Genomic DNA, 25,683 nt, shown 5'->3' with positions numbered 1-25,683 from the left:
CCACAATGAATTTTAAATGAAACAACTCCGATGAAGTTGAAGTGCAGACTTTCAGCTTTAATTCAGTGGGGTGAACAAAACGATTGCATAAAAATGTGAGGCAACTAAAGCATTTTTTTAACACAGGACGGTAGTGAGATCAGCTATGTTATATGGGTTGGAGACGGTGGCACTGACCAGAAAGCAGGAGACAGAGCTGGAGGTAGCAGAGTTAAAGATATTAAGATTTGCATTGAGCGTGACGAGGATGGACAGGATTAGAAATGAGGACATTGGAGAGTCAGCTCAAGTTGGAAGGTTGGGAGACAAAGTCATAGAGGTGAGATTGTGTTGGTTTGGACATGTGCAGAGGAGAGATGCTGGGTATATTGGGAGAAGGATGTTAAGGACAGAGCTGCCAGAGAAGAGGAAAAGACGAAGGCCTAAGAGAAGGTTTATGGATGTGGTGATAGAGGACATGCAGGTGATGGGTGTAACAGAACAATATGCAGAGGACAGGAAGATATGGAAGAAGATGATCCGCTGTGGCGACCCCTAATGGGAGCAGCCAAAAGAAGAAGAAGAAGAAGAAGTTGGAGGTGTGTTCATGAACACATATTTAAATGACAATTGTGATTTAAAAACGGTAAATTGAATATAGATGTGTGTACAGCAGGTTTTATAAATCTGATTTTTTTTATTTTGTACAGCTTTTCTTATTTTTTGGCGTGTGCACATTTTCATACTCAAATCTATTAAAAGTTTTATAACTGAGGCATCCTTACTCTCATTATTATAACAGGTCCACACATACCCACCACTATGTGCACTTTCCAGGTCATCTCTCAAGTTCCTGTACTGCCATGATGAAGCATAAGCACAAATGCACTGGACCAGTCCTAAAATTAAACCCCAAAGTACCAATTGCTTCAATGGAAGAACATTCTCCTAAAGCACCTTCATTTTATTAACCTATTCCCACTTATCTGATTCATTAAAAGCAAACATCAATGAAAACAAATGTCAGCCCATCACACTTCATAAAATGGAACAGGAACTTTTAATCAGTAAAGTCGTCCTAAAGCATTAGTAGTACTTGACCTTAGGAAGGACACACATCATTTCAAAGAGAAGATTTGCTGCAGTTAGAGCCGTGTTTCCTAAAGAGACAAAAACAAGACGTTATAATAAGCAGACATCTCAGTAGCATTCATTAATAACAACAGAGCAAGCACAACTCATAGCAAGAATCATTACATGTTTACAGCTGTTCTTTTCACTCTCGTGTCATTTGAATCACTTTCTGTGTCAATAAATAAATCAGGGATCGTTAATTTTTTGTCATGTTTTATTTGCACTTTTATCAATTGTCACCTATCACTCAACGTACAAGTAATCTTTTTTTCAAATCCACTCTGTCTACAAAATAATCAGTCAGAAGTCTTTATTTGGCAATAAAGAAATACTACACATAAGTGTTGTATTTCAAATATTATACAAATCTGTCCATTCTGCCTGCATCAAGAGAACAAAACAACTTTTATAAGCAGAAGTGTGGTATAGCGGCTCCCATCATAAGGCCAGTTTTAAAATAAATAATCACCGCGCTCGCGGCTTAGCAAGGGGCTGAAGTGGTTCTCAGGGCGATTCGCGATGTGGGTGTTTGAGAAACCGCCCACATCCGTGATTGTTCCTGGGGCTGCTAATTTGCCACAGCTGCCATGCCCTCTTGATATATAGAAGTGCGAGCGGGCTAAGGGGGAAAAATGATAGATTGAACGGAACGGAGGTTGCAGGAGAAGGCAGGAAGCAGCAGGAGGAGAAAGTCAGTGCGGGAGAGTGAGCGAGTGCAGGCTCGCATGCAGCTGTAAAGGTAGCTTGGGTGTTAGGCCGACACCCAAGGAGTAGCAGTAGTGGTTGCTCCCGCAGAGTTGATTCTGAAGGGTGGGAGTGACCGGAAGGCGGATGACTCTCCGCGTAAGGCAGCGGGAGTCGGGGCTTAGGGTGTGTATTCTCCAGTGTGGGCGCCCTGGTCGTTGAGGAACCCAAGTCGCTGTCAGGAGGAGTCTACTGGAGCCAGGGATCAGAGAGGCGAACTGAACAGCTGAAGTACGCAGAGTGAAGGACAGCTGCAAGTAGGGCGACTCCCTAGAAATTCTGTCCATAAAAGTTAAGAACAGAATCGGTGACAAAGGGCAGCCCTGGCGGAGTCCAACTCTCACTGGAAACGGGTTCGACTTACTGCCGGTATGCGGACCAAGCTCTGACATCGATCGTACAGGGACCGAACAGCTCTTATCAGGGCGTCCGGTACCCCATACTCTCGGAGCACCCCCCACAGGATTCCCTGAGGGACTCGGTCGAACGCCTTTTCCAAGTCCACAAAACACATGTAGACTGGTTGGGCGAACTCCCATGCACCCTCCAGGACCCTGCTAAGGGTGTAGAGCTGGTCCACTGTTCCGCGACCAGGACGAAAACCACACTGTTCCTCCTGAATCCGAGGTTCGACTATCCGACGGACCCTCCTCTCCAGAACCCCCGAATAGACTTTTCCAGGGAGGCTGAGGAGTGTGATCCCTCTGTAGTTGGAACACACCCTCCGGTCCCCCTTCTTAAAGAGGGGGACCACCACCCCGGTCTGCCAATCCAGAGGCACTGTCCCTGATGTCCATGCGATGTTGCAGAGATGTGTCAACCAAGACAGCCCTACAACATCCAGAGCCTTGAGGAACTCCGGGCATATCTCATCCACCCCCGGGGCCCTGCCACCAAGGAGTTTTTTGACCACCTCGGTGACCTCAGTCCCAGAGATGGGGGAGCCCACCTCCGAGTCCCCAGGCTCTGCTTCCTCATTGGAAGGCATGTTACTGGGATTGAGGAGGTCTTCGAAGTACTCCCCCCACCGACCCACAATGTCCCGAGTCGAGGTCAGCAGCGCACCATCCCCACCATACACAGTGTTGACACTGCACTGCTTCCCCCTCCTGAGACGCCGGACGGTGGACCAGAATCTCCTCGAAGCCGTCCGAAAGTCGTTCTCCATGGCCTCCCCAAACTCCTCCCATGCCTCGGCAACCACCGAAGCCGCATTCCGCTTGGCCTGCCGGTACCTACCAGCTGCCTCCAGAGTCCCACAGGACAAAAGGGACCGGTAGGACTCCTTCTTCAGCTTGACGGCATCCCTCACCGCCGGTGTCCACCAACGGGTTCGGGGATTGCCGCCACGACAGGCGCCGACTACCTTACGGCCTGGATAATTGCTACTCAAAGAGAAAGAAAATCAAGTGTATGTCAGAGACACCATAAGCAGGAGAAGCCTACCAGTAAGGTCATAGGCGGGAGCCACTTCCACCAGGTCACAGCCTACAAGGTTCATGCCTTTGCAGCCACGGATGATCTCCAGAGCCTGTGAAGAAGAAAGAGAAGCTTGTAACATTGCTTTTCTTAACAGGAGTGTCTGCCTTTTTGTCCATTCCTATTTTTGCCCTATTTCTTTATGATAGAGAGTTTAGAGAACTTCCCTTGTCAGAAAATAGCTTCCATTTCTTTATTTAGAAATGGTTGTGTCTTTTAGAACAAACAGACAAACAAATTACCTGCACTGGAGTAAGGCCTGCAATCTCAGGAGTTCCTGTGCCAGGAGCAAAAGCTGGATCTAAAGCATCAATGTCAAAACTAAGGTAGACAGGGCCATCTCCCATCTGCTTCCTGACCTGTTCCATCAGGGGAGTCAAAGATTTTAGCCAGCACTCCTGTGCTTGGATTACCAGGAACCCCTGAGTAGAAACAAGAAAAAGAGTGAAATGTATCCATCAGTACAGAAAGTGGCATAGCACCCTAAAGCACCATCCACATTTGAGCCAACTACTTGTTATTGGTGCACTTAAAACTTTGATGTTCAAATCTCACCACCCATACAGGACGGCTGAGGGACTGCACCCTTCATTTTATATACAAAGTCATCAACAGCCCAAGTGAAACAACAGCTTCATAGACCCTTGTGATCCTACCACAAGCCAGATTACTTCCAGTTGAAGATTTCAACTTTGCTGACACATCATGCAAAGCAGTGCCATCTTGGCACACCAGCTAACATCCTATCCAGGACTGCTGACCAGGGGAATCACAGACTTGGATTAAGTGGGTGTAGAAAATTAGTGGATAAATGGCTATGGAGATACTGAAAGTGCTGGATATGTTATGCCCTTTACAACTTTTGGTTTCCTGTGTACCAATAATGTCAAAAGAATGAACTTTTATTCCTACAGTGCATCTGGAAAGTATTCACAGCGCATCACTTTTTCCACATTTTGTTATGTTACAGCCTTATTCCAAAATGGATTAAATTCATTTTTTTCCTCAGAATTCTACACCCAACACCCCATAATGACAACGTGAAGAAAGTGTACTTGAGATTTTTGCAAATTTATTAAAAATAAAAAAACTGAGAAATCACATGTACATAAGTATTCACAGCCTTTGCTCAATACTTTGTCAATGCACCTTTGGCAGCAATTACAGCCTCAAGTCTTTTTGAATATGATGCCACAAGCTTGGCACACCTATCCTTGGCCAGTTTCACCCATTCCTCTTTGCAGCATCTCTCAAGCTCCATCAGGTTGGATGGGAAGCGTCGGTGCACAGCCATTTTAAGATCTCTTCAGAGATGTTCAATCGGATTCAAGTCTGGGCTCTGGCTGGGCCACTCAAGGACATTCACAGAGTTGTCCTGAAGCCACTCATTTGATATCTTGGCTGTGTGCTTAGGGTCATTGTCCTGCTGAAAGATGAACTGTCGCCCCAGTCTGAGGTCAAGAGCGCTCTGGAGCAGGTTTTCATCCAGGATGCCTCTGTACATTGCTGCAGTCATCTTTCCCTTTATCCTGACTAATCTCCCAGTCCCTGCCGCTGAAAAACATCCCCACAACATGATGCTGCCACCACCATGCTTCACTGTAGGGATGGTGCCAGGTTTCCTCCAAACATGACGCCTGGCATTCACACCAAAGCGTTCAATCTTTGTCTCATCACACCAGAGAATTTTCTTTCTCATGGTCTGAGAGTTCTTCAGGTGCGTTTTGGCAAACTCCAGGCGGGCTGCCATGTTCCTTTTACTAAGGCGTGACTTTCTTCTGGCCACTCTACCATACAGGCCTGATTGGTGGATTGCTGCAGAGATGGTTGTCCTTCTGGAAGGTTCTCCTCTCTCCACAGAGGACCTCTGGAGCTCTGACATAGTGACCATTGGGTTCTTGGTCACCTCCCTGACTAAGGCCCTTCTCCCCCGAACGCTCAGTTTAGATGGCTGGCCAGCTCTAGGAAGAGTCCTGGTGGTTTCGAACTTCTTCCACTTACGGATGATGGCGGCCACTGTGCTCATTGGGATCTTCAAAGCAGCAGAAATTTTTCTGTAACCTTCCCCAGATTTGTGCCTCGAGACAATCCTGTCTCGGAGGTCTACAGACAATTCCTTTGACTTCATGCTTGGTTTGTGCTCTGACATGAACTGTCAACTGTGGGACCTTATATAGACAGGTGTGTGCCTTTCCAAATCCTGTCCAATCAACTGAATTTACCACAGGTGGACTCCAATTAAGCTGCAGAAACATCTCCAGGATGATCAGGGGAAACACCTGAGCTCAATTTTGAGCTTCATGGCAAAGGCTGTGAATACTTATGTACATGTGCTTTCTCAATTTTCTTATTTTTAATACTTTTGCAAAAACCTTAAGTAAACTTTTTTCATGTTGTGATTATGGGGTGTTGTGTCTAGAATTCTGAGGAAAAAAATGAATTTAATCCATTTTGGAATAAGGCTGTAACATAACAAAATGTGGAAAAAGTGATGCGCTGTGAATACTTTCCGGATGCACTGTATGTCTGACCAACATGCAACACATCATCTCTGCCCTGAACCATGGTGAACAAGAATGTAGCCATGTCACCTGCACTTCAGAATAGGTATTCAAACTGAAGCTAAACATGTCTGGGTCCACCAACCAGAAAAGCTTGGGTTGATGTTGGAAGAGGTGTTGGTGAGGCCAACAGGAGATGCTAACCTTGTGGTTTGTGTGTTCAGGCCTATGCAACAGTGCAGTGGCTGAGACACTGTGCTGTAAAAATCAGTGCCGTCCATTGAGTGAGATGTAAAACTAAGGTCCTGACTCTCTGCGATCATAAAAGATCCATGGGCATCTGACTAATTAAAATACAACACTTCATTTAATTTAGTAGAAAGCACAAATCAGCTCTCCTGATGTTGAAAGGACCCAAGGTGCACAATAAAACTGTTAATCTGGCAGCTAAAATGGATGCACTGACACTTTATACTTTTTATGTTACTTGTGCTGCATGTTAAGATACTATGGAAGCAACTATCAAAATACAAGCTTTAAATGGTGCCTTTCCAGAGGGAATATCCTCTCAAGGCACTATATAAGCACGGATGTGTAAAACGATTATTTTCATGTATGTTATACAGTTGGACTGCAGGCTTTTTGAATGAACTGACAACTTTGTAATTTAAAGTCTAATGCCTTAGCTGCTGAGCAAACAGCAAGCATAAGTAAGAGAAGAATATTCATGTATTCAGTGCTTGACATGGGCCAGTACTCATCCGTATTCAGTACAGGCACCTCTTCTAACTTCAACATAGACTACCAGCAGATTTTCTTAGTGTATCGGGATTAGCACTTGTATGCTAAGTTTCACGTGGAACATCCCCTGAACCACCCCCCCAAAACAACAACAGCGCTCTATGATTGGCTATCATATCGCAACGGCAAAAAACTCCAGGTTTTATAGGATTAGAACCTTGTCTTGAAATACCAGTGAGTACCAGCACCTCTTCAAGAATCTACATGGGGGACAACACTGTTCTTCAGTCAATTATCATTCTATTCCAACAATCTATTTTTCATCGTACTGGTAACTATTTATAGTATTCTAATGAGTACTGGCACCTCTTCATGAATCTTTACAGGGGACAACATTGCACTTCGGTCGATTGTCATTATGTTGCAATGATCTACATTTTACTGTACCCTGCACCTCATCTTAGCCTGCCAGTGAGCACCAGCACATTTTCAATAATCTTTATGTGGGAACCCTCCTACCCCCAGCAATATTTGATTGAATGTCATCGCATCGCCGTAGACAGAGTACCACAAGTAATTTGGTTCCAGTTAAAGCACTCTGCTGTATATATACAGTAGTTTTGCATTGATATTTCCATTTTCTAAACCTACTCAGTCAATTTACAGGGTCACAGGGGCTGGAGCCAATGGCACCAGAATTAGGTAAGGCCAGCCGTCTAACCTGGATAGGATGCCAGTTCGTTTCAAGACTACTCACACATTCAAACCCACACTTGGGTAGTGAGTACTGCAACCACCAAACTATCCACACATTCAGTTTCTGTCTCCTTATTTCCCATTATAGAGGCCTGGCATCCTGACTTGCTTGTAAAGTGAACAGTCTAATGGTGGACATACTGTATGTCTGACTTTAAATACCTGATTTCTGCTATACTCATAAGCATCTGGTGTGTAGGCTGATCCCCGTAGTCCAATCTGTGCTACACGCTTGCAGTCCAGCAGGCCCTCTTCTACACAGCGGCGGAATGGAGTACCATGAGCAATCTTCTCACCTAGAGTGACATCTCCAGTGTCTGCATGGGCATCAACGTGTACCAAGCCAACTGGGCCATATCTGTAAGGAGCAGCAAAAGAAAAGAGTCACCTTGGAAAAATTAACCAGGGACTCCAGTGCTACATTTGTGGTAAGATTTGTCTTTCTCCAGTACAGGGTAGTGGTGGGCTGGAGTTTGACCCAGGAGTGCTGAGTTCAAATCACCACAGGACACACTCAAGCACACAACCACATGTACGGCTTTGTGCTATGATGAGAAATAGTAAAACTGTAAGAATATGTGAAGTTTGGCAAGCAAGGGGAGTCCATTCATGCCGTCAACTTTGTTTGGTTTGCTAATAGCTAAGCTGTTTAAGTCTGTCAGGGTTTCTGATTCAGCTACATGACTCTGTAGTTTATTTCAGATTCCCACCACTTTTTGCTTGAAGAAGTGCTTCATGGCCTCAATCTTAAATGCACTTCCCCATAATGTCCACTGATGTCTTCTGGTATGTAATTTGCTTTTTAATCAAAAGAATTCTGTTGGAAAATTTTTACTGCCTGTTTTGCCAAGGAAGATGGTAACAGCATTGGCACTCATGAAAACCTCAATGATAACGTGAGGTGAGAAATGAAAAATGGCCTAAAAATGCTGGTTTGATAAAAGAATGTCTTTTGACACACTATGATTCTCAAATGTTCAGACAATATGTTAAAAAAAACTACCAATGAAGTTTGTGATAACCCAGTAAGGGTCCTTTTCACAAACTGAGTCATCACGCTTACAAACTGGTAGAATGCACAGTAAGAGGGTCATACCAACATTCAACTTCTAAAGATTGTGCAGCGGTCCAGAAAGGAAGCAAGTAGCTGAGTGTGCTGGAAAGACTCAAGTGCAATCTGAAGAGGAATGCTGTGGTTAAAAGTTCAGAAAGGGCAGAGGACTGGCACATGTTTTAGACAGAGAGAACAACTGACTGAATGTTGCATACCAGTTTGGGTAAACAGGAGTCTTTAGAGGCCATGAAGAACAAAGCACACACACCCACCCAACTCAGCCTGCACTCTTTTTACATAAGATGCCATCTTTTCTAGCCGGTATCTTTCGAATGACTCACTTTTCAGCAACAGCCTGCAGAATCGGATATGAGATTGTGTGATCACCACCTGAAGACAAAACAAGATAAAGTCAGAAACATGTTGTTAAAAGGATGGGACTTGTGACAGCCATCCAAGACATATCTCCTTGGGGTTCTCCCACACTCTTGGAGTAAATGCAGAGGATTTTACTAGCAGATATTTTGTCTCTCATCCATCTTGACCAGCCTTGCTGGACCCAAGCTATAACCCAGGGGTCGGGAACCTATGGCTCGCGAGCCAGATGTGGCTCTTTTGATGGCTGCATCTGGCTCGCAGATAAATCTTTAATAAAAAAATAATGACGTTAAAAATATAAAACATTCTCATGGATTTCAGTCCATTCATTTCCTACCGCTCACGTTCATGGTTGCGGGTGGCTGGAGCCAATCACAGCTGTCCTCTGGGACAACACCAAATTTTTATTGGATAATGCGTAACGTACACGGGTCGTTGTGAGGTCAGGAAGTAAACTTCCCTCCTTTTAATCAAGTAGTCAGCTAGCTAATTGCAGAAACCCTTTTAGCGAAGAAGATGGCTAAAAGAAAAAAAGATGAGGAGTATCGTACTTTTCAGCAGGAATGGACAGAGGAATTCGCCTTTGTGGAGAGAGCAGGTTCTGCAGTGTGTCTAATATGCAATGATAAAATTGCATCGATGAAACGGTCAAATGTAAAGCGGCACTTCGACACACACCATACTACATTTGCATCGAAATATCCTGCGGGGGACAGCAGGAAGAAAGCATGTCAAGAGCTACTGTGCAGAGTGCAAGCTAGTCAGCAGCAACTCCGTGTTTGGACCCAACAGGGTGACTGGAATTCGGCTAGCTTTGCTGGTGCTTTAGCAATTGTGAGAAACGGAAAGCCATTCACAGATGGGGAGTATGCCAAAACATTCATGCTTGATGTTGCCAATGAACTTTTTGACGACTTTTCGGATAAAGACAAGACAATACATCAAACGAATAAAAGACATGCCTCTGTCGGCAAGAACTGTTCATGATCGTACCATCATGATAGCAAATCAAATTGAGGCAATACAAGTGAAGGGCATAAATGCAGCACCATTCTTTTCTCTCGCTTTGGATGAGTCAACAGACGTTTAACGGATGGAAGTCTCAACGCCTGCATGAAGCTTAACCTCACCACGTATCAACCAGACTACAAAGCCATCAGCAAAACCATGCAGCACCAGAAGTCGCATTAATGGTAAGAAGTACTTTATTCATCATTGGTTAGCAACAGCATAACAATGTTATTAAAAAGAATTCAGAGACTTATTGTACTTTAAAAGTGTTGGTCTTACATAAAATGCACACATTTACTTGTATTTAGTTTTAAACATATTGTATGGCTCTCACGGAATTACATTTTAAAATATGTGGCGTTTATGGCTCTCTCAGCCAAAAAGGTTCCCGACCCCTGCTATAACCGGTACATTATGGCAGCAGACCAGATACTTTATTCTTTATGTAACATCATTAGAGTTTGTTGATTTGCTGTATCTGGATTCTTGTAGTTCTCTCACCAATAGTTGTCCTGCAGATGAAGGCAACTGATTACAACAGATTTCAAAATGCAGCAGCTGGAGTCCTGACTCTGACAACAGACATTAGTCCCACAACTAATCAACAATAATGGCTTCCTGTCAGATAGAATCACCCAGAAATCCATTACGAGTGAAATTTTATCTGTTACCTAACCCACCTTGTTTCCAGTGATGACTGAGAAAAAATTTTATTGTCATCTTTTCATACAGATTGGAGATTAGAAAATTCATGTTACAATGGTCTTAAATGGGGACCCATAATAGAAAACAGCAAACAATATTAAAACTTCAATGAAAAAAATCTCAACGTTCTCAAGTTGCATAATCCAAATTTTAGGTATCCAGTTATATGCTCACAACGTACCAAACATATGTATTTTGGCAGAGGGTCACCACTCTGATGATCATGCCTGATCCCACCCTCCTGCACTGACAATTGCGCTCGCTTCACCAAGGGCGCCCCCTTGCCCACTCTCTGATGATCACACTCAATTCACCCGTCCCCCAAACCTGGTGGGTCACGAATACACTTATTAAGTACAGGAAAAAGTCGGTCACAACGACAAAAAAGGTTGAGAAACACTGTGAAGTCAGATATTTTGTCCATTCACAGAGATTGGAGCTCATCTTTTTGATCTATTACATGTCAATGTTTGTAACACAACCTTCGAAACTTCAGACTTGCATTGTGTTTTCAGGTTAAGTACCTCTAACTGTCTATTTTCTTCAGACACTTTTTCTACTGTCGGTTCACTGGGAATCAGACCCAAACTCACTTGTAATCAATAAGGTGACCATTTCTGAATGTAGCACTCTTCCTGTTAAACTGAATGCAACTGGGTTTGGAATAAACAGAAAGAATACGTTTGCCAAAAAGGCAGAGGTATACATTGTTTAATAACATAGCTAAATATCCATCCATCTATCAAGTTAATAAACCCACTTAATCCTGGTTTAGGATAACAGGAGACAGGAGCCCCACAAACCTGTATTTAACATATTGGCTGAATAAATGGATGGATGGAGAACAGGAGCCTCTCCTGGCATTCTCAGATACAAGGTACATTAACCTGCTCTGGACTGGGTGGTAGTTGCGGCTGAATATATATTTCTGAATTTTAATCTGTTTCAACTCAGCATAATAATTTATAATAATATAATTTTACCAAGAGTTAAAGGAATACAGCCATTGGCGATGATCTTCTTGTATGCTTCTTGTATCCTCTTGCAGCTGTTCTTGAGGTCATACAAGTTGACGTTAACATCACCAATGTCGGCCACCATCAATGACTCATAAGGCGCAGCCCTTGTGCCACCATTGTAGATGCGCAACATTGAAGACTCTGCTCTGATCTCACGAGGGCCAAACCTGTAAAATTCACCAACCATTATGCATAATATGTCACCAGCCAGACAATCCTAAATGAAGATTTGTATTTTAAATTAGCCGGAGCTTTTTGATTGCCATAAAGTGCCTCAAACTTTATTGTCTATGCACTCCTAAAAATGTGCAAAAAAATGAACAGATCATCTTTTTTGCCTGGAATGTGGGACCCAAACCAAATATACTATCAGCTCCAACCTAAAACAACCACACAAGCTTAGTATCTGCAGCAGGTAATGCAAAAACGTCTTCACTGCAACAATTCCAAAAGCATAACATGATATTCTCCAATCCACTGAATCCAGTTCAGAGTTGTAGGGAGCCAAAACATACCATCGAAACACCAAATGCAAGTCAAGAGCTAACCGTGGACAGAACAAGAGTCTTCTGCCGGGCCTACTCACGCACTTTAGAATTTGCAGTTAGCCTAACTTGCACATATTTGGGATGTGGGATGAAAACAAGAGTGCACAGAAGAAAAACAATACGAGAGCAAGAAGGGTCCACTCAAATAACACACCAGACACAGAATTCAAACTCACAATGCTGCTGCATCGGTGTTAACCAATGAAGCACCACACCATCCACTTCTTTATAATTAATCAAAAGTTCACTTTACAGAGATACTGTATATGGCAAATTGTTAAAATCATAGCACATATTACAGTAAATATTCTTTTTAATGTAGTGTTCATCTATGTGGGTAATGGAAATATGCTAACAAATTATTTTAAATAAATATTTGTTTTTACAGAACTTTTTTTTTAAATATTACATTTTACTTGCAAACAATAATGCTTTGTACAATCATAAAATGCACTGAATGTGCCAGTATTTGTTGTCAACTTTCTAGAACATTTTCATCCACTTTCATTTAAAGGCACACTGTAACTGCAGTATATATTGCAGATCAAAATCCTGACCCAAAAAACTACAAATATCCATAATTTTTTTATTTGAACTTGCATTAAACAGTATAGGGTAGCAATCAAAGGCACAAGACAAGAACTAGCACATCATAGTATACAGGCCTGTAAGACAGCCTAATAATGTGTCAGTGAACTGTGGAGTGTACAGGGTGGTCCAGATCTAACTACAGTGGAACCTCGGTTCATGAACGTCTCGGTACACGTACAAATCGGTTTACGACCAATAAGTTCGCCACACTTTTGCCTCGGTTCACGACCACACACTCGGTATACAAACAAACCAGTTTCCCTTTCGGTTTGTATGTGTTCAGTCTCTCCCTGTGCATTTCCTGTGCAACGAGCAAGACAGAGAGAGCGCGAGACACACACACAGGCAGCACACACACCGGCAGCGCAAGAGAGAGAGAGAGACTCACACGAGAGAGAGAGAGACACACACACACAGGCAGCGCGAGAGAGAGAGAGACACACACACAGGGAGCATGAGAGAGAGAGAGACACACACACAGGCAGCGTGAGAGAGAGAGAGACACACACACAGGCAGCGTGACAGAGAGACACACACACACAGGCAGCGCGAGAGAGAGACACACACACACAGGCAGCGTGAGAGAGAGAGAGAGACACACACACAGGCAGCGTGAGAGAGAGAGAGACACACAGGCAGCGTGAGAGAGAGAGACACACACACAGGCAGCGCGAGAGAGACACACATACACAGGCAGCGTGAGAGAGAGAGACACACACACAGGCAGCGTGAGAGAGAGAGAGACACACACACAGGCAGCGTGAGAGAGAGACACACACACACAGGCAGCGCGAGAGAGAGAGACACACACAGGCAGCGTGAGAGAGAGAGAGACACACACACAGGCAGCGTGAGAGAGAGAGACACACACAGGCAGCGTGAGAGAGAGAGACACACACACGGGCAGCGCGAGAGAGAGACACACACACAGGCTGCTTGAGAGAGAGAGACACACACAGGCAGCGCAAGAGAGAGAGACACACACACAGGCAGCGCGAGAGAGAGAGACACACACACAGGCAGCGTGACAGAGAGAGAGAGACACACACACAGGCAGCGCGAGAGAGAGACACACACACACAGGCAGCGCGAGAAAGAGAGACACACACACACACACACACAGGCAGCGTGAGGGAGAGAGACACACACACACAGGCAGCGCGAGAGAGAGACACACACACACACACAGGCAGCGTGAGAGAGAGACACACACACACAGGCAGCGTAAGAGAGAGACACACACATGAGAGAGAGAGAGAGAGACACACACATGAGAGAGAGACACACACACACACAGGCAGCGTGAGAGAGACATACACACACACAGGCAGCGTCAGTGTTATTCAATGTTTTTACATTTAGTTTACTATTACGCTGTGCATTCTATGGTTTAATTAACTATATTTGTGCTTGAAAACTTAAAAAAAATATATATTTACATACAGTTCGTATGGTCTGGAATGGATTAATTGTATTTACATACAATCCTATAGGGGAAATTACTTCGGTTCACGACCAAATTGGGTTACGACCAGAGTTTTGGAATGAATTATGGTCGTGAACCGAGGTTCCACTGTATGCAACTTTTAATGCAATGCAATACAATAGTTGCATAGTTAGATCTGGACCACCCTATAGGTGGAGTCATATGTGAAAATCCAGGGAAGCACAAGGTGAACATTCAAATGCCACTCAGAAGATTCCAAAGTCTGGAATCCCTCCAAAGTCAGGTGGTGATGCCACCAACTGTAGCACCAGATATTCCAATATTCACACTGTCAGTTCCTCCAAAATGGAAATCTATATATACAGTATAAAAGTCAATGTATGTGTGTGTGTGTGTGTGTGTGTGTATGTATGTTCCAGCATCACGTCCAAACGGCTGGAACGATTTTCATGAAACTTGGTACGCATGTTTCTCATTGGTTGACTAAAAATACTGTAAGGTGAAATCAACCCTAACCATCCCCTTCTGGGTAGCGTGGGGGGTGATCTTGCGGTCTTGTATGCATGTTATCATCCAGCTGACACTCAGAATGACCACCAGAGGGTGAACTGGAGGTGACTGCCAGTATTCTTTATGTTTGAGTACCACCACTGCGCCCCTGTTGCTTTTGAAATTAAATAGAGTTTGCCAGTTCTGAGCGTCAACTGGATGATAACATACATACAAGACCGCAAGACATGCACATTAGTGAGTCTTCATTGTTTGTTAATTTATTTTTATTTTTAAAGTTGTGTTTTTTTTAATTACATTTTTCTCAAACATTCATCCATCCATCCATTATCCAACCTGCTATATCCTAACTACAGGGTCACGGGGGTCTGCTGGAGCCAGTCCCAGCCAACACAGGGCGCAAGGCAGGAAACAAACACTGGACAGGGTGACAGCCCACTGCAGGGCACACACACACACACACACACACTAGGGACAATTTAGGATCGCCAAAAAAAAAAACACTTTATTTTCCTCCTGGGCAACGCTGGGAATTTCAGCTAGTATTGCTTATAAACCTGGAATCTACCTAAAATCTAAGTGCTATTGGGTGGTAAAGCCACCGGCTGTGCCACTAGTTGTTCTAATAATTACACTGTTAATTCCCCTAAAATAAGAATATTCCTTCTTAGTCTGGAATCTAACTAAAGTCTAAGTGTCGTCAGGTGGTGATTTCAAGGACTGCGCCGCCCGATGCTCCAATTTTCAAACTGTTAATTCCTCCAAAATGGGAACATTTTTAAAAAAAATATATTTTAACTACACTTTAAAATTAAAAATAAACAAAAGATTAACTACTGAAGATACTATAAAAGAGCACATGGTAACTATTAGCTGTTAAAACAGAGACAATTCCACCCTGATCGTCTTGGTCATTCACAGGGTCTCAAAGTTTAAATCACTGCAAGCTATGGAAAAGATCCTCAACCCAGCTGCCATAGCTCTGAGGTTTCTGCAATTTGAGAAGCAATTTAAGTGTGATGATCTGCTATGCAGTGGGCAAAAATAGAGCAAGCACCAGATGGGAAGCAGTTCTCCTCAGAATAGGTCATGGATAAGGCCGCTAATGCTGGGTTGTTCAAACAGTGGAGTGCTGAACGCACCCTCGCTGACTATGTAACACTTGAACAGGAAAACTGAAACTTACTGCTTTCTAAAGCTGCTGTCCCAGAATGGGGTGCCAGTCCATCAGCGGGCACATTCATGCACACATACAGACACTGATACATGGCTTACGTATGCATCTACTGTATAACCTGTATATAAATGGGCACACAATCCAGCCTTGTATCCGATGATTGCTGGGAACAGCTCCATCTATCCAGCAACCCTGCCAAGGAAAAGCAGGTTAAAAAGATGGATGGACGCAGTTATTTGAGGATGTGGGAAGAGATCCCCCATTAACACAGGAGACTGTGCAAACTCCACACAAACCGATACATCCATCCATCCATTATCCAACCCGCTATATCCTAACTACAGGGTCACGGGGGTATGCTGAAGCCAATCCCAGCCAACACAGGGCACAAGGCAAGAAACAAGTACTGGACAGGGTGCCAGCCCACCGCAGGGCGCACACACACACTAGGGACAATTTAGGATCACCTAACCTGCATGTCTTTGGACTGTGGGAGGAAACCCATGCAGACGCGGGGAGAACAGCAAACTCCATGTAGGGAGGACCCGGGAAGTGAACCTGGGTCACCTAACTGCGAGGCACCAGCGCTACCCACTGCGCCACCGTGCTGCCCCCAAAAGGATACAACAGCTGTCAAAAGTGAAAGTCACTTGAAAATCTAAAGCACTTGTACTTTGAGCCCTGTTCCAAAGCGAGCGTTTTGATCTTTGTGCAATAATATTTCACAAATGACCACCATTACACAACATTCAGCGTGTCCCATGTTTGCCATATGAACAGAGTTCTACTTCCCACGATTCCCTGCTAAAATATTTGACACCACTCAGATCCAACATAAATATTATGTATAAGAACAAAAGTTTATTTTTGCACTCATGGTTTAGTGATGACATTTGGTTAGTTGCACACTTATTAAATAAGGAGGGCAGGTTGTTGTCTTAACACAGAATTTTAGATACATTTTAAATTCCCATCTCCTATGCTGAATTTGTCACCGTTGTTAGTGGTATCCTAGCCTTAAAGACTGAAGAACAGTTGTAGACTACTAAGCACTGTTGTAAGTCGCTCTGGATAAGAGCGTCTGCTAAATGTTGTAAATGTAAATGTAAATGGTATGGCACGGTAGCACAGTGGTAGTCCTGCTGCCTTGTGGTATGGAGGCCAGGATTCATGTCTTGGGTGATCCCTGTGTGGACTTTGCCTGTTCTTCTCATGTCCACATGGGTTTCCTCCAGGTGCTCTGGTTTCCAAGCACTTCCCAAAGACATGCAGGTTAGGTGAATTAGTGATGCTACATGGACCCAAGTGTGTGTTTGCCCTGCAATGGACTGGCACTCTGTCTAGAGTCTATTCCTGCTTTGTGTCCAGGACTAGTTGGGACAGGCTCCAGCCTCCTGTTGCCCTGGTCTGGATGTGACATGACTGTTGATAGCGCCTCTCTTGACAATACAATTGCTTTAATCAATAGAAAGGCAGATTTTGCTGTTGTGAACCTGGTCTCCTCTAAGAATGATGTATATACAGTTTAGGAAATATTAAGTTATTACAAAAGGTAATAATGCTCATGTAAGGAGACTGTATAACCATTGTATAATGCATTCATGTATTTCCTTTTGGAATGAAAAATTAAATAAAATGATTGGAAAAGTCGTAAGTCAATGAGAAGTGGAAGTAAACGACTGTCTGAGTAAACTGCAATATGACAGCTTTTGAAGCCACTGAGGCCCATTCTTTAGGTTCTGAGCTGCCCCAAATGCATGCAAATTGTAATCTACGGTTGGCCAATAAAAGATGTCATTCTGCTTCATTTCTCATTGCATCCATAAATGTCTAATATATCACTCTACAACTACTGACAACCCCAACTCAATACTGTCTAATAAAGAGGATCGAAGAAGTTACTTACAGGCAGGGGCGGACTGCCATTAGGGCATTTGGGCAATGCCCGGTGGGCTGCTGACTCTGGTCTGGTCATGGGATGGCTGTTTCATGAAATAAATTTTATGTACTGGTTACTTTTTGATATTAAAATTAATTTTCTAAACTACTAAACTTTATCTGTACTGCGATTTATCCATACATCCATTATCCAACCTGCTATATCCTACACTGAAAAAAAGAAGGTGATGATTCACGCTTAATATTTTCAGTTTGAACCAATATAATTCTTTTTATCTTATTGATCCCACAATTTTTAAGTTGAGGCTAATCATTTAGAGTGATTGGGTGCAATTCACTTGTTTTATACTAAATCTATTTTTTAAGTTGTTCTTCTTTTTTGGCAGTTGGAAAGCCAGCACGCTGGAAAGTTCGACCTGTAAGAATATAGAAACGGCCCCTCAAACACAGCACACGAACAAACTAAAATATTAAGTTAACTGAAATAGGATTCTGCGGTGGGTTGGCACCCTGCCCAGGGTGGGTTCCCTGCCTTGTGCCCTGTGTTGGCTGGGATTGGCTCCGGCAGACCCCCGTGACCCTGTGTTTGGATTCAGCGGGTTGGAAAATGGATGGATGGATGAAATAGGATTTCTACGTTTATTTCCCTCCACCATAACTTACTTTGGTACAAACAATTTTTTTACTTTGATTGAGATCTGAAACCAAATATTTCAAGCTACAACACTAAATGACTAATCTTAAATTGCTTGAAAGAGAAAATTTACGTTGAATGAACAACATCAATGTTATAATTTTTTCAGTGTAACTAGATAGATAGATAGATAGATAGATAGATAGATAGATAGATAGATAGATAGATAGATAGATAGATAGATAGATAGATAGATAGATAGATAGATAGATACTTTATTAATCCCAAGGGGAAATTCACATTCTACAGAGTCACGGGGGTCTGCTGGAGCCAATCTCTGTCAACACAGGGTGCAAGGCAGGAAACAAACCCCAGGCAGGGCGCCAGCCCACCGCAGGACACACACACATACACAACAAGCACACATTAGGAACAATTTGGAATACTGCGATTTATACAGTCCTATATTATTAATATACCATATTACGTCATCAAGTTGTTTTAGTTGTCAGCACAACGTTGCAGCGAAAAATTTGGTCAAAACTGCCTTTTGCCGACTTCTGTTTCAATGCCGCTACATTTCGGTTAGCACATACATTATTGCAATTTATTTTATCTCATATCTAGTATTTAAATTCTTCGGTACTAATAATTAGTTTAGATTATGTATTATGCATTTTATTGTTCTCTGGTCGTCGGATTGAGCAATAATTAGTGGTTTTCAGCTTCGATTATTAATATGATGAAATAAAGTTATAAAGCACACGATAGGAATTTTTCATATTAGGATGGAACATTTATAGTTTATTGTTAAGTAAATGGAACATTTCAAACATGTGAGGTTTTCATTATAACCTTGGTTATAACTTATTCCATTGTAAATGAGCAGCTAATAGCCTACTAGGGTACTGGCACTTGGACATGACATTGACATTTGACATGTACTCTAATAACGTGTAAGCCGTGTTACTAAATTTTTATTTTTCATTACATTTTATTTCTAAGCATGTCGTCAAATTTTAAGTCGTGTCTAAACAACAGTGTACAGATTACGTCTGGCAACAGTTTAGATAGAGTTCATATCATATAGGCTCGTAGCAAGTAGCGAACCGCGTACTCATCACAAATTTTAAGAAAATCACAATGAATAATAATGGGCCAAGTGGGTCGACCTCGTCACCTCCTCACTCGCTGAAGGATGCCCGGGCCGGCTTTGAGACCCAGTGCGTTCCTGCTTACAGAATTGGACATACAATGTGCCCTGGTAAATTAACTTTGGCCAAATCTAAACAAGGCTAAGATGAACGTTGTACCTTTTGCAAAAATGAACAAGAAACCGTTTTATATTTGCTACCGTATTTGTTTTTGGGTTAAAATTCAAAATGACATCTGCGGTGGGTTGGCACCCTGCCCAGGATTGGTTCCTGCCTTGTGCCCTGTGTTGGCTGGGATTGGCTCCAGCAGACCCCCGTGACCCTGTGTTCGGATTCAGCGGGTTGGAAAATGGATGGATGGAATTCAAAATAACATGTGTGGAACTCTTGAGATTTGTTAACTTTAAAGAAGTCGACAGTGTGCTGCGTTGTGTAAGGATTAACACATCCAGAGAAATGATATACATTATGAATTTGGTATTGCTGATTACTAGGTATCATATACACACAGCTAATGGGCTAACAATCTTCCGCTGTTTATTACGTTTAAAATTGAACGTCCGTCGTATTTAAATTCACTAAGTTGGGTGAAAAAGAGAGTAACTGAAATATGTAAAGCATTTAATTTGATGTAAAATTGATAGATCTGGTCGCTGATGGTGTGTATTGTACATTGACTTACGAATGTATGTTGTAGGCTAACACTTAAAAAAACCAAAAACTGCGCAGCTCTGACTGACTACCTGCAGCTGGTCCCGCAGTCCTCAAAGTGACGTACGCGAGGCGTATCGTATGACCGGTAGTCTGCAACTTTGACAGCGAGCTGTCCTTCCAGGTAACACTGCGCAGGTTTATGAAGAAAACAAGGTGGCGTTTGACTGCGTCGCGACAAGCCAGACTTACTGCAATTTTACCTCGCTCCGGGACGGTTAGACGTGCCGGTGTCAAGCGGGATTCCCACGAAAGCCGCGTCCAGTCCTGTAGAAGATTCCTTCATCGGCAGTTTGAACATCGAAGCGATGCCAACCGGCCTGGCGACGAATTCTGCGCTTGGAGGCACATTGAAGCGAGAGCTGGAGAGCGCCCTCCCGTTTGGCTTGTGGAGCACTCGGCTGTTTAGAAGCATCTTGGTCCCGAAAGCTTTAGTTTGAGCTCTCAAGAGCCCAGTGGCGCGAGCAGCAGGTTGCATGGTGTCCGTGTCAGTGTCAGCTTTGCCCAAGTGAAACTTTGGAGTTTGATCGGTGTGAGGCGCCGCGAGAGTGCATTGTGGGAAATATAGACACGACGAAGAGACCTTCAGAACGGAGTTCAAGAAATACAGGTACATCCATGCGAATGTTTGAGGTCAGCGAAAACATTAACACAAAAATCATCAACTAGCTTTTTGAGTTACGTCAACTTCTATTAAAATTAAATAGATCTAGCACCTTTAAAAGTATTTATAATCGCAATGTGATTAATGATGAGCTGCATAATCAAACAAGCGTTTTTAAGTTGGCTACACACAAAATTAACTTGTTCTAAAATGGCTTTTCCTTCAGGATGTAAGTGTATTTTAAGAATCATCCTTACATTCACTCAATATTTTTCAAAATCCATCTGTCCAGGTGCAAGTTCTTGTCTCCTTTTTGAGAGACAGCAATGTTACCACCCAAATACTGTGCCTAGGTCAGTTTTTTGGAAGTGATCTTTGCCTATCAGTTTCCACAGACATACATAGGCTACCTGGTTTACCTGCTAAAATCACCATTTCTCGAAGTTTTAAACATCAGAATCAGAATCTGAACTTAGCTTAATAGTGATTTTTTGAGCCCATTACAGTATGTCAAGAGTGTTATGGAGGTGAAAAGAGTGTCAGGCAGAGTAATGATTACAAAGCTGGAAATTGGAGGTGTGATGATGAATGTTGTTAGTGCATATGCCCTGCAAGTTGGGTGTGCAATGGAGGAGAAAGAAGTTTTTGGAGTGAGTTGGATGAAGTGATGGACAGTGTACCCAAGGGACAGAAAGTGGTGATTGGAGCGGATTTCAATGGACATGTTGGTGAAGGGAACAGAGAAGATGAGGAGGTGATGGCTAGGTATGGTGTCAAGGAGATAAATGAAGAAGGTCAGATGATAGTGGATTTTGCCAAAAGGATGGACATGGCTGTGGTGAATACGTATTTTAACAAGAGGGAGGAACATAGGGTTACGTACAAGAGTGGAGGAAGATGCACACAGGTAGATTGCACCCTATGCAGAAGAGTTGATCTGAAGGAGATTGAAGACTGCAAAATGGTGGCAGGGGAAAGTGTAGATAAGCAGCATAGGATGGTGGTCTGTAGGATGATGTTGGAGATCAAGAAGAGGAAGAGAGTGAGGGCAGAGCCAAGGATCAGATAGTGGAAGTTGAAAAAGGAAGACTGCAAGGTTGAGTTTAGGGAGGAGGTGAGACAGGCACTGGGTGGTAGTGAAGAATTACCAGACAGTTGGGAAACTATAGCAGATGTAGTAAGGGTAACAGCAAGAAGGGTGCTTGGCGTGACATCTGGACAGAGGAAGGAGGAATTGGAAACCTAGTGGTGAAATGAGGAAATACAGGAGAGTATACAGAGGAAGAGGATGGCAAAGAAGAAGTGGGATAGTCAGAGAGATGCAGAAAGTAGACAAGAGTACAAGGAGATAAGGCACAAGGTAAAGAGAGAGGTGGCGAAGCCTAAGAAAAGGTGTATGATGAGTTGTATGAGAGGTTGGACACTAAGGAGGGTGAAAAGGACCTGTACCGATTGGCTAGACAGAGGGACCGAGCTGGGAAAGATGTGCAGCAGGTTAGGGTGATTAGTAGTAAGGAGACTGTGGAAGATTGTGGGTTCCTCCCTGTGTGGATAGCGCTTTGAGTACTGAGAAAAGCGCTATATAAATGTAATGAATTATTATTATTATTATTATTAAGGATAAAGATGGAAACATACTCACAAGCGAGGAGAGTGTGTTGAGCAGATGGAGAGAGTACTTTGAGAGGCTGATGAATGAACAGAACGAGAGAGAGAGGAGGTTGGATGATGTGGAGATAGTGAATCAGGAAGTGTAACAGATTAGCAAGGAGGAAGTAAGGACAGCTATGAAGAGGATGAAAAATGGAAAAGCCGTTGGTCCAGATGACATACCTGTGGAAGCATGGAGGTGTTTAGGAGAGGTGACAGTGGAGTTTTTAACCAGATTGTTTAATGGAATCTTGGAAAGTGAGAGGATGCATGAGGAGTGGAGAAGAAGTGTACTGGTGTCGATATTTAAGAATAAGGGGGATGTGCAGAACTGTAGTAACTACAGGGGAATAAAATTGATGAGCCACAGCATGAAGTTATGGGAAGGGGTAATGGAAGCTTGGTTAAGAAGTGAGGTAATGATTAGTGCGCAGTAGTATGTTTTATGTCAAGAAAGAGCACCGCAGATGCAATGTTTGCTCTAATGGTGTTGATGGAGAAGTTTAGAGAAGGCCAGAAGGAGTTGCATTGCGTCTTTGTGGACCTCGAGAAAGCATATGACAGGGTGCCTCGAGAGGAGTTGTGGTATTGTATGAGGAAGTCGGGAGTGGCAGAGAATTAGATAGATACTTTATTAATCCCAAGGGGAAATTCACATACTCCAGCAGCAGCATACTGATACAAAAAACAATATTAAAGATTGATAATAATGCAGGTAAAAACAGACAATAACTTTGTATGATGTTAACGTTTACCCCCCCCCCCCCCCATGTGGGAATTGAAGAGTCGCATAGTTTGGGGGAGTAACGATCTCCTCAGTCTGTCAGTGGGGCAGGACAGTGACAGCAGTCTGTCGCTGAAGCTGCTCTTCTGTCTAGAGATGACACTGTTTAGTGGATGCAGTGGATTCTCCATGATTGACAGGAGCCTGCTCAGTGCCCATCGCTCTGCCACAGATGTCAAACTGTCCAGCTCCATGCCAACAATATAGCCTACCTTCCTCACCAATTTGTCCAGGCGTGAGGCATCTTTCTTCTTTATGCTGCCTCCCCAGCACACCACCACGTAGAAGAGGGTGCTCGCCACAACCATCTGATAGAACATCTGCAGCATCTTATTGCAGATGTTGAAGGACGCCAGCCTTCTAAGGAAGTATAACCGGCTCTGTCCTTTCTTACACAGAGCATAAGTATTGGCAGTCCAGTCTAATTTATCATCCAGCTGCACTCCCAGGTATTTATAGGTCTGCACCATCTGCACACAGTCACCAATTACGTAAGAGTTGTACAGGATATGTACAAGGGAAGTGTGACTGTGGTGAGGTCTGCAATAGGTGTGATGGATGCATTCAAGGTGGAGGTGGGATTACATCAGGGATCGACTCTGAGCCCTTTCTTGTTTGCAATGGTGATGGACAGGTTGACAGATGAGATTAGACAGGAGTCCCCATGGGCTATGATGTTTGCTGATGACATTCTGATCTGTAGCGATAGTAGGTAGCAGGTTGAGGAGACCCTGGTGACGTGGAAATATGCTCTAGAGAGGAGAGGAATGAAAGTCAGTAGGACCAAAACAGAATACACGTGTGTAAATGAGAGGGAGGTCAATGGAATGATGAGGATGCAGGGAGTAGAGTTGGTGAAGGTGGATGAGTTTAAATACTTTGGATCAACTGTACAGAGTAATGGGGATTGTGGAAGTGAAGTGAAAAAGAGAGTGCAGGCAGGGTGGAATGGGTGGAGAAGAGTGTCAGGAGTGATTTGTGACAGATGGATATCTGCAAGAGTGAAAGGGAAGGTCTACAGGACAGTAGTGAGACCAGCTACGTTATATTGGTTGGAGACGGTGGCACTGACCAGAAAGCAGAAGACAGAGCTGGAGGTGGCAGAGTTAAAGATGCTAAGATTTGCATTGGGTGTGACGAGGATGGACAGGATTAGAAATGAGGACATTAGAGGGTCAGTTCAAGTTGGACGGTTGGGAGACAAAGTCAGAGAGGCGAGATTGCGTTGGTTTGGATATGTGCAGAGGAGAGATGCTGGGTATATTGGGAGAAGGATGCTAAGGATAGAGCTGCCAGAGAAGAGGAAAAGATGAAGGCCTAAGCAAAGGTTTATGGATGTGGTGAGAGAGGACATGCAGGTGATGGGTGTGACAGAGTAAGATGCAGAGGACAGGAAGATATGGAAGAAGATGATCCGCTGTGGCAACCTCTAACGGGAGCAGCCAAAAGAAGAAGACAATACTTCCATTTACATGGGCAACAGCTGGATAATACAGTAGCAGCATATTAGGTCCATAAAGAAAACGAAAAAAAGAAAAACATTACCAGCTCATTGATGAAAAAAAATCTAGTTCATGATTAAAGTCAAAATTTTATTAATTTCATCCCATTTATGGACAAATGTGGGATCGGCGGTTATGCCAGCTAGCAATCGAATGAGGGTATGCTGTTATACGAGGCATGGTAAGACAACTGATACTGATCAAGCTGAATGACCCTGAAGGGGTGGTGTTTAGGCGGGGCTGATGGGAAAGAAAACAGACTCATAGGATCAGCTGAAGCCATCTGGTATTGTAATTAATGGTTGATAGAGGAATGGAAAATGGACTTGTGGAACATAAATATAGTTTTGCAAAGAAATCCCAGAGAAAAGTCCCCCCTTCCGTGTGGCCATATCACAGTGATGCCTTGCAGACGAAAAAAAAAAAAGGAGAATACAGAGAATAATAAATTGAAAAATCACGGAGCCCAATCTTAAGCATCTGATTACACTGGCTAGTTCTTTGTTGGTTTTATTTTACTAATGGACCCTCATAGTCACCCTGTCTCAATAATCCTTTGTTCCTGGTGTTTAAACCAGTTTGTACCTACCTACACATTATTCATTACTTATGCCAGTTGTCTGCACCTAGGTGGACCAGAAATGGTAGGTTTAGATTAGGACAGGCCGTGAGGTCAAGTTATCATGTAGGCAATTATTTGTACAAGGATAGCTCCAGATGGGAGCCACATTCTTAAGATCAATGGCCGCTCACCTTGCCTACAACATATTCCCCCAAACCCCCCCTCCCCAAATAAGCTGTTCTTGACAATGGCATTGATACACAGGAGCTTCTGAAAAATATCTTCCATGTACTGGACATGTTGCTGCTCATAACGGGAGAAAATGATATGAACTACACAGATAAAACAGCACTTGCCTTTCACCTCAGGTAGCACCGTTCTCATCTGAATGACAACAACATCACTATTT

The 25,683-nt window shown here is 43.3% G+C and overlaps 1 protein-coding gene across 1 annotated transcript; it reads right to left on the bottom strand.

Moving 5' to 3' along the window:
• Positions 1-1,020: 1,020 nt before the first annotated feature.
• agmat (agmatine ureohydrolase (agmatinase)) lies at positions 1,021-20,803 on the bottom strand. The gene is made up of 7 exons (XM_028807721.2): positions 20,376-20,803; positions 11,466-11,668; positions 8,730-8,778; positions 7,497-7,692; positions 3,579-3,758; positions 3,304-3,388; positions 1,021-1,139 (listed from the first exon to the last, which is right to left on the bottom strand). The coding sequence occupies exons 1-7, from the start codon at positions 20,786-20,788 to the stop codon at positions 1,066-1,068; spliced, it is 1,200 nt and encodes a 399-aa protein (XP_028663554.2). The 5' UTR covers positions 20,789-20,803; the 3' UTR covers positions 1,021-1,065.
• Positions 20,804-25,683: the final 4,880 nt, after the last annotated feature.

This window comes from Erpetoichthys calabaricus, chromosome 8 (genome assembly GCF_900747795.2).
Source record: "Erpetoichthys calabaricus chromosome 8, fErpCal1.3, whole genome shotgun sequence".
NCBI lineage: Eukaryota > Metazoa > Chordata > Cladistia > Polypteriformes > Polypteridae > Erpetoichthys > Erpetoichthys calabaricus.
The sequence above is the reverse complement of the archived record's forward strand: the minus strand, read 5'-3'. Positions and strand labels throughout refer to the sequence as shown.